Raw genomic sequence first — 10091 nt, forward strand, 5'->3', positions numbered from 1 at the left:
TTAGACCAATGAATTCTCTTTAATCATGAAAATTAGTTAAGAAAAATTCATTCTAAATTGGTCTAACTTCCTTGAAATTGCAGCAACTTGATTTACTAAAATGGTAAATGCATCAGTTTCATGAATATTGACTATTTTTTTAGGATTTACCCTCTCAGAAGGCCATTGAAAATTATTGCTAGTCATTCTTCAATTAAAGCATAAGCATCATGAAATGGTTTTGACATCAATGAACCACCAGCAGCGGCATTGATAATTTATCTAAGAGATCCAACTAATCCATTAAAAAAAGTTTGAATTATTAACCAATCTGGTATAGCATAGTGTGTACACTTTCTTAAGACTTTTTTAAATCTTTCCCATGCATCATAAATAGATTCCCCAAAAATATTTTGCAAGGAATTTTTATGCTAAATCACACGAAGTTCTGATAGATCCAGGTGCTAACAAATTCAACCACATCTTATCTTTATCCCTTAGTGAGAAAGAAAATAACCTAAGTTTTATGACATCATCTGAAACACCATCGTATTTAAATATAGCGCACAATTCTACAAAAATTGGCAAGATGTAAATTTGGATCTTTAGTTGGTGATCCCCCAAACTGATTATTTGATACCATTTGGATAATAATAGGTTTAAGCTCAAATGAATTAGACATTATAGTAGGTTTTTGAATACTACAATGAAGTTCATCTACAGTAGGGTTGGCATAATCTCTTAAAGGTCTAAACTCTTGATGAATTTCAGCATTTTGATTATTTTGGTTTGCCATTTCTATAATTTTTTTGGAATTAGGTTTAAGCTCAAATAAATTAGCCACTACAGTAGGTTTTTGAATACTACAATGAAGTTCATCTACAGTAGGGTTGGCATAATCTCTTAATGGTCTAAGCTTTTGATGAATTTCAGCATTTTGATTATTTTGGTCTGACATTTCTGTAATTTTTTCGATTTTTTTAAAATTTATAATTTTTTTGGTATTTCTGATTTTTCTAATAGTTCTTTTTAATTTAGAATCCGCCCAGACAACGACGCCAAAAACTTGATCCCGATATTTTGTATATGTAAGGATTTATGAAGTTGACACCACTACTTGAAGATTTTAATCCCCGACAACGGCGCCAAAAACTTGATCCCTGAATACTTAATGCTTATGCATAATATAACAATACTTCTAATGGTATTTTTGCGCCAAAAACTTGATCCCTGGATATTGTTAATACGCACAGTACAACAATAGTCCAGATTATATTTCACTTATATTTTCTTATTTTACAACAAAACCAAGACAAATATACATATCGTTATCAAGTATTATAAGACTTTTTGATTAAGACCTAAATATCGAACCCACAGGGAAGATTATGCAATATGCACTTTTTAGAAAGTTTTTCTATTTTTAAAAAGATAATTATTTAAACTAAAAAGGATTTTTGTACGAATTTAAAATTTAAATATTTTTGGTATTTTTGATATTTTAACGAAACAGTAACAATTTAAAAAGATAACTAAAGTTTTTGGAGAAGAAAAGTACTTAATATGAAAATATCTTTCTTCTTATCATGAATCAGTAATAAGTATAGGATTATTAAGAATCAGTAATAAGTATAGAAATTATGTTGTGGAAGTATGCAAATTGTGTTTTGCTAAATAGGAGTAATAATATTGTTTACCCTACTAGAGATGCTATAAAGAACATTGGTTAATTTAAAGTTTGAACTGAAGACCGGCTAGGCAGGGAAGATACTAGCTCTCACTCTAGAGTTCCCTCAATTCCCTCCACCTGGGGGCTAACATCTCGTATTAAAACCTAAAACAATAAAATAAGTTGGGGGCTTTAACCTGTCAATTTAAAGTCATCTAACTCTATACCCTTCAATGAATATTTCCCTATTTATTTGCACTCAATCATATTAGCTACATTCTCATTCATACAACCTCATGTGATCTTTTCCAATTTTTGGCTGAGAGAATACCAGCTCAGTTCTTATATGTTCTAACAAAAAATTTTAACATCTGGATTGGCCAAATCAAGATGTAAATGAAATGCATGGATTTAAATCATCACAACTTCTTTATCACAACTTCTTCCATCATTAAAGGTCAATACTTTCCACAAATTCCATCTAAAACTTAATTACTTATCATTTTAAGAAAAAAGATAAAGAAAACTACTCAGAATCTATGGAGAAAATAAAACCACACTTTAATTACTTTAGTTTGAAAGAAGAAATCGTTGTCAAACCAACAATAAGTCTCCATTAAAATCAAAAGTAGTCTAAAACAAACTTATCTTAAGTCTTCCACCATACTCTTGAAGTTCCTTTGATTCTCTTCTCTTTACAATCACTCAAAATAAAATAACAAAAAGGATAAAATAAAAGTAATAGTGGTGCCTAAAAATCTCTCTGAACTAACTCCCCAAATGAGAACTTTCAAAACTTTTCAATACTTTCACGACTCTTTTCTAAGTCTTCTCTTCTTTCTTTTATATATTTCCAAAAGGTGTCTTGGTTTCTCTTCAAAATATATCTAGATTCGATGTATTTCCCCAAGAGATGCATCCTTTCGTGATAATTTTCGTCCATGGTGGTTATAACCACCTATTAAGCCAATAGGTGCCCCAAAAACCTATTTAAAATTTGCAAAAACCAAATTTAGTCATCCAATAACTGTCACTGGCGCTTAAGAGCGGGGCCTCTGATGCTTAAGCGCGGCCTTCTCTGTTTAACCGGCGCTTAAGCGTCGGATCTGAAGCTTAGGCGCCAAAACTCTTTTGCACATTTTTCACCTTTTTGCTCCAAATTTGATCCTTTTTTCACTCTTTTAAGCATTTTTCACCCTTTTTACCTGTATCTGCAAGAAAAACACAAAAATACCTTCTATTAAAGTGCATAAAAACAAAATTAGGTATAAAAATGTGTCTAAAAATACTATATATTTTAAGTGTATCACGGACCCTAACTCCTTTAATAGGTTCAAAATTTTATGTAGGGTCCATAAATTACTGATTTTTGCTATTTTAGAGCCTTTGGTTCAGGCTAATAAAAGAAAATTTTTAAATAATTTCAAAGGTTATCGATCTCACTGTAATGTCAATAATAAAATTTGAGTTTTTTGGAAGCCTGTTGTTACTCTCTCTATTATTGAAGATGAGGATGAATATATTCTTACACAAATTAGTTATGAGGATTTCCATGGGTGGGGCACTTTTGTTTACTCTTCTCTTATTTACATGATAAACATTTGCTTTGGCAAAAACTTGAAACTATGGGCATAATTATAAGTGACAACTAGTTTGTTGATGGAGACTTTAATATGATCATGAAGCCTATGAAACGAAAAGGTGGTGGTAGAGTTGAACTTGCTCTTATTAATAGATTTTCTAATTCCATTTCTAATGTAGGTTTATACAATTTGGGTTACTCTGAATCTTCTTATACTTGGAGGAGAGGTTTTCTGTATCTGAGATTGGATTGGTTTTTTGCTAATATTGCTTTTAAAAATTAATTTTTTATTGTGAAGGTGTAGCATTTGAGTCATGTTACTTCTGATCACAATCCTATTCTGCTCACTTCTCCTTTTACTATTAAACCGACCATGTCTCGTTTTAAATTTTTAAGTGTTTGGACTTCTCATGATACTTATATTAATTTGGTGATACAAGCTTGGAAATTTGAGGGAGTCAGAACTCCTTGGTTTATATTGTGGCAATTGCATAAGAAGATAGCGGCAGATTTTAATAAATGAAATTAACAGATATTTGGCAATGTTCAAAAAAAAGTTCTAGATGCACAGAACATTGTTGATTCTATGGAAGCTCAAATTGACGCTTCTCCTGGTCTAGTAGAAACTGTTGCTCATGCTCATATTGCTCTAATGGATGTTATTGTTATAGAGGAAAACCTATTTAAACAGAAGGCTGATGATTCTTACTTTGTTGTTGGGGATAGAAATACTAAATATTTTCATGTCGCTCTTAAGCATAGAAGAAAGATTAATAGTATTTTGAAAATAAAAAAAGGGTGATGGGAGTACCTTAACCTATATGGAAGAAATTGGAGATAATGCTGTCACTTATTTCTCTGAGCTGTTTCAATCCTCGAATTCCACTATGCCTGTTGACCACACTCACTTTGTGGATGAGTACAATTATAGTAATAATCTAAATTTAACTTATCTTCCAGATGAGCATGAAATCCTTAAGGCTTTTAAATGTATATGCCCTAAGAAAGCTCCTGAACCAGGTGGTTTCACTTCGGCTTTCTATATACATTCTTTGGAGATTATTAAAAAGGAGGTAATTCTTGCTATACAAAGCTTCTTCCTTGGAGACAATCCTGGTAAATATTTCACCTCTGCTTTGATTATTCTTATCCTTAAAGGTAATGATAAGATATCCTAGGACAATTTTTGTCTTTTTTCTCTAACCACTGTGATATCTAAAGTTATGAGTAAAGTTATAGTGAACAGATTGCAACTTTATCTTTCTAAAATCATTGTTGCTCAGCAGTCTGCCTTTATCAAGGGTAGGGATATTACTGATAACATCCTTTTTGCAAAGGAGATTATTGAAGATTTGAACAAAAAATGCAGGGGTGGAAACCTGGTCCTCATATTGGACATTAAGAAAGCTTTTGATACTATAAGTTGGGACTTTATTATAAATATTTTGCAGGCTAAAGGCTTCCAACAAGACTTTTGGTCTCTTATTCAGAGGTGGCTCTCTAACAATAGCTACAGTGTGATGGTTAATGGTAGAGCTCGTGGTTTTGTTAATGATAACAGGGGCATTAAACAAGGTGACCCCCTCTCACCCACTATTTTTATCATTGCTTTTGTTTATCTCTCTAGGCTTATTAATAAGTTGCATTATGATCATGCTTACATACAATATTCTCACAAGTCCAAAATTTTGGTGAGTCATCTTGCTTATGCAGACGATGTTATTTTGTTCTTAAATGCTAGCAAACGTGCTATCAAAGCTACAGTGTCTTTGTTGATAGACTTTCAAAACACATTTGGAATGATGTTCAACTTGGCAAAATGCTCCATTATTTTGGCAAGGGTGTCCCTTCTAATGCTCATGTTTGGGCTTCTAATTACACTGGCTGTAAAATCTCAAAGCTTCCTATTAAGTACCTTGGGTTCAACATTCTTAGAGGCAGAACCAAATAAACTCAGATGGATGAGGTGATTGATAAAGTAAAACTAAAGATAAATGATTAGAAAAATAATTTTCTCTCTAATGGGGGTAGGTTCACTCTGTTGAGAAGTGTCCTATGTACACTCCCTCTCTACACTATGCAAGTTCTCAAAACTAAAAAAAGCACTTAAATGAATCTTGAAACTATCTTTAATAAATTTCTTTGAAAGGGCTCAAGATCCTCTAAGAGTTGGACTAATTGACAGTATAATTGCAAGCCTCTTTATGCTGGTGGGCTTGGTTTTAAAACTCTGCAACATATTATTGATATTAACATGTGCAAACTTTGGTTCAAATTTTGTTTGGGGGACTCTTTATGGGCTAAATATATGCTGCATAAATATTGTAAAAATGTGCATCCTTCCATGGTTAAGTGGAGAGTGGGGGATTCTAAGCTTTGGAAAGTCATTATTTCTTCACGTGAGGTTGCTTCTTACTTTATTTTTTTGGAACTTGGGGATGATAGTATATCTTTTTGGAATGATGATTGGGGCATTTCAAAATTTTCTACTATGACTACTAAGAGTTATGATGCTAAGTTGATGGTCTCAGATTGTTGGATTGATGGGGGTTGGAATTTAACAAAGCTAAATTAATAAGTGGGTAATGCTGATCATGTCATTGCTACTATACTTATATTTGATCAATATAAGGATGTCCCTCTATGGAAACATAATACTAGGTCCTCTATTACTAAACTGTTTTATCCGAAATTGCATTCTTTTACACCTTGGAAATGGCATCCTTACACTCGACACAAATACATCTCTCCTTCTATATCTTTTTTTATTTGGAGAAACATTCATAAGCTGCTTCCTCTTGATGATATTTTGAAAATGAAAGGCTTGAAACTAGCTTCTTATTGTTATACATGCAAAAAGGTGTTGAATCATTTAAGCATTTATTTTTTTGATTGCCCCTTTGCTAAAGAGGTTTGGCATCACATTGGTTGCTACTTTGGTGGTTGCTACTTTGGTATTACTGCTACTTTGGTATTACCTGGCCCATAAGCTTGACACTTAAAACTGTTATTAGTATTTGGAAGGATTTCAACCCTAACTTCAAGAAACACTATTATTTTCCTGTTATTATTTTATGGTTCATTTGGATGGCAAGGAATAATCATCAATATGAAACACAGTGTCATACTCCTTCTATAACTTCTACTTTAGCTGTGGCTTATTTACAAAAAGCTTGGAGGATTTCTTGTGTTGCTCCTACTACTATGGGAAGGGGTAGGATGCCTATTTTGATTAAATGGGAACCCCCCACCCACGGTTGGATTAAATTTAATATAGATGGGAGCTATTCTTCTGATTATACGGGTATGGGTGGGCTGATTCGTGATGATCATGGTAAATGTATTGCTTATTTTGCCTCCCCTTCTATCGTCAATTCTTCTCTAGAGATTGAGGCTAATGTTGTGCTTGTTGCACTCCAAATTGTTGTGTCACTCAACACTAATGATATTATTTTAGAAATAGATTCTGAAACTTTGTTTAACATTTTAGTGACTAATCTTAAACCCGCTTGGCATATTATATCCTTGATAAGAAGGATTTGATAGAAAATAGAGCGGTAACAACTTAATATTAGTTTTACTTTTACTTATAGAGAAGGGAATAAACCTGCGGATTGGTTGGCTAAATGGCGTGTTCAGAGTGCTATTGTGGGGCTTACTCCCCCACACATGTTACATACTCTCATAAGTGATGATTTGGATGCTCCATATGTTAGATATTAAGCTTGCTTTGGTTGCATTGGCTCATGGTTTCCTTGTACAGCAGCTTTTTTTGGATACTTGGATGGATGCAGTCTATTTGTTTTGGTCTAAGCTTTACTACTGAATTCTCTATTTTATAGTTTTTGTGCGGGATCTTTTAATGCCCCATCATTTTTTGGACTGTGCTTTTATTCATTAGATTTACTGCGTCGGGTTTTGGTTTGTTGGAACTGGCTTTAACTTTGTTTTGGTCAGTTGTTTCGTATCTCCAGATTATTTTACGTTGTGGGGCTTTCTTTAGTTAGATTTGGCTACATCTCCAGGGTAGTGCCTCCTGCGGGAATTATTATTTGGATCATTTGGTTGTTGGATTTTGTCTCTGGTGGAACTGTTTTAGTCTACTTCATTGAGGCTTGGAAGGACTCTCAAGGACACTTATCGCAAAGTTTATGTTTGCTAGATTTTGTGCTGAATTGGGTTTTATATGTCTGGGTTTTATCTTTCAGATGGATTAGTGATGTTGTTGTTTCTAATCTCTTTACTAATTTGACTTGTTGCTGTTTTGGAGATTTCGAGGACAGATGCCTTTGCCTAATTCTGCCTTCCATTGATAGAATGGAGGTTGGAAAATACAGGAATGCTTCGATGCTCTCATTTGTGTTGCATTTTTGTTTTTCTGAATTATGGGAGACTATGATCTGTTCTCTCAAGATCTATATGAAAACTTATTCTATTTTCCTTCCTAAGTGTAAATTATGCAGGACGCAGTCGTACTTTGAATATGCATATATTATCTTGTTCACTGAATGCAAGATTGATTCGACCTTGTTGCCGCTTATGCTGGAGATTGCACACTCTACTTCAAATTGTTACTTCATAATTAATGTTTACATGAGGATTGGTATACATGTAAATTTTGGGAATACATTTTCTTTTCGTATATGTTTTGTGCTTTTACATGTATTTTTGCTTTTCGCGTGAAGTTGTACTGTGGACAGTGGAGCCCCTAGGACTGATGTTTTTGTTTTGTTTTAGACGAGGATCCACTATCCCTCCCCAAATCTGTAATCTTTTAATTATTAAAGCTAAGGAGACACGGATTGCTCTTTTAATCTATATATATATATATATATATATAATATATATATATATTTGTGCATGTGGGCGTGCACACGTGGGGCCAACCGTGATCTCTTGGTAGAGGTGTCATTTCAGACCGGACCAGGCTGGAATAAGATTATTTACATTCTTATTATGAGAAGGGGTCATTATTCGAGCTTATGTAAATAGATACTTTGTTTACATATAGATCCTTACGTCATTACATATGTCATTCTTTAATTTTATATAAAAAAATAATACACACACACACACACACACACACACACACACACGTGTGTGTGTGTGTGTGTGGAGAGACACAAGGCACCCAAAGAATTGTAATTTATTGCTGGTTGTTCATCTATTCAGTCTTAATTTAGGTTGCTAGTTAACCAATAACGTAATATGACTAAATACTATTGTTTTTATGTCCAGAAACTCGACATTTGACTGGCCAATTAATTACAATAAATTTTCACTTGTTCTCTTCGGACGGCACATTCTCTTCATCAATAATAGCTGCACCCACCTCAGCTTACACGAAAATATGTGTGCCGATGAACGGGCAAATTGGCATGGCGCCCACGCGATCGTGAGAAGCTTTAATGTTTTGGGTCCAATTGTCAGCATGAAGTTCTCCGTCTACAGGCGGCCATTATCACGTCCCTTCTCCGCCCTATTTCTCCTTTAGATCAGACAAAGTTCCTTTAGGGGCATTTTACATAATACCACCTACTTTTTATGTTTTTATATATTTAAGCTCTAAAATTTATTTCTAATAATTATATCAATTCAAATCTTTTATATAATATATAAATATTATTATTTTTACATTTTTAAAAAATATATATTTTTCTTGCATAAATAAAAATAATATGGGTAAAATACTAAAACTTAGATGCTGGAAATGTAAATACATAAAAGTTGAGTGATATTCACGTAAATATTCCTTCTTTTTATTTGCTGTGTATTTTTGCGGCAAAAAGCAACCGAAGTTCTTGTAGATAGATCTCGATCGAGGGAAATAGCCTCCGGCGAGGTCTCAGGTTTGATTCGATCGTGTGCCTTACTTCTCTGCTGATTTCTATCTAGTTTTGTTTTTATTCTAATTTCTCCTTTTGGGAAATTTTCCACGGTGCAGTTGAATTCTGGAAGCAGGTTAGATTTTGTTCTCCCTTTCCGGATCTGCTGGAGAATATCGTTTGACGGTGATAGAGTTTGCGATTGTGGGAAGTAGACGGATAGTCGTTTGATCCGGTGGGAATGGCTTTCCTTGGAACGCAGCAGAAGTGCAAGGTCTGCGAGAAGACCGTATACCTTATGGATCAGTTGATGGCGGATGGCGTGACCTACCACAAGTCCTGCTTCAAGTGCAATCACTGCAAAGGAACCCTGAAGGTATTTCTACTATCGATTAATATATTCACTCTTAATAATTTGACTAAATCAAGCCTTATTTTTTTTCATATTATCGGACCTTAAAAGGAAGAGTTTTTTTTTTTCAATGCATGGGTTGCTTTTTCAAAATATTTGATTAATGTATGTTACAGCATTCATCTTAATTTATCAGGATACTAAATGTTGTATTGGTAATGGCTGGTGGTTCTTTAAGTGAATCTCTTTTAATGGGCTTTAAGGTTGTGTTTGAATGGGTGCCCAAGCCATGCCAAGAGATGACGTAATTCTGTTTTGATTTGGATATTTGTTTTTCCATCTGCTTTTCTCTTCTTAAATGCCAATGCGTTGCTGGTTTGCCCACCCTATGAACATATACTTTGGGTATTGCTTTTACTTTAAAAACATAATTTCTAGTGAGAGGAAAGATCAAATTGCGGTCTTCTGTTAAGAGGTGGATCAAGGTTTGGTTACGTGATTTTTTAGGCACTTAAGAGTGTCGAAAGTGTGTCAGTTGACAAGTTGTGTTTTAAAATGCAATTACCCCTTCATGCTATTATTTGGTTATAATGTTGTTTATTAATTTGCTATCGCTGGTGCAAATTTAATGAATTATATAAAATCACCTGTCCTATTTTGTTACAAAAAGTGTTAAACCGCTCT

The 10091-nt window shown here is 33.7% G+C and overlaps 1 protein-coding gene across 2 annotated transcripts in view; it reads left to right on the forward strand.

Annotated features, from left to right (window-relative positions):
- Positions 1-8985: 8985 nt before the first annotated feature.
- Positions 8986-10091, forward strand: part of LOC110032595 (LIM domain-containing protein WLIM2b-like) — a 7638-nt gene continuing 6532 nt past the window's right edge. Inside the window, exons 1-2 of one of the 2 annotated variants that reach the window (XM_020736266.1) lie at positions 8986-9079; positions 9175-9431. In XM_020736266.1, coding sequence (XP_020591925.1) covers positions 9297-9431 — 135 coding nt within the window. In that variant the 5' untranslated portion in view covers positions 8986-9079; positions 9175-9296. The remainder of the gene's footprint in view (positions 9080-9174; positions 9432-10091) is intronic. The other variant, XM_020736267.1, reaches the window with a different exon arrangement.

The sequence above is a fragment of the Phalaenopsis equestris genome, unplaced genomic scaffold (genome assembly GCF_001263595.1).
Source record: "Phalaenopsis equestris unplaced genomic scaffold, ASM126359v1 Scaffold000978, whole genome shotgun sequence".
NCBI lineage: Eukaryota > Viridiplantae > Streptophyta > Magnoliopsida > Asparagales > Orchidaceae > Phalaenopsis > Phalaenopsis equestris.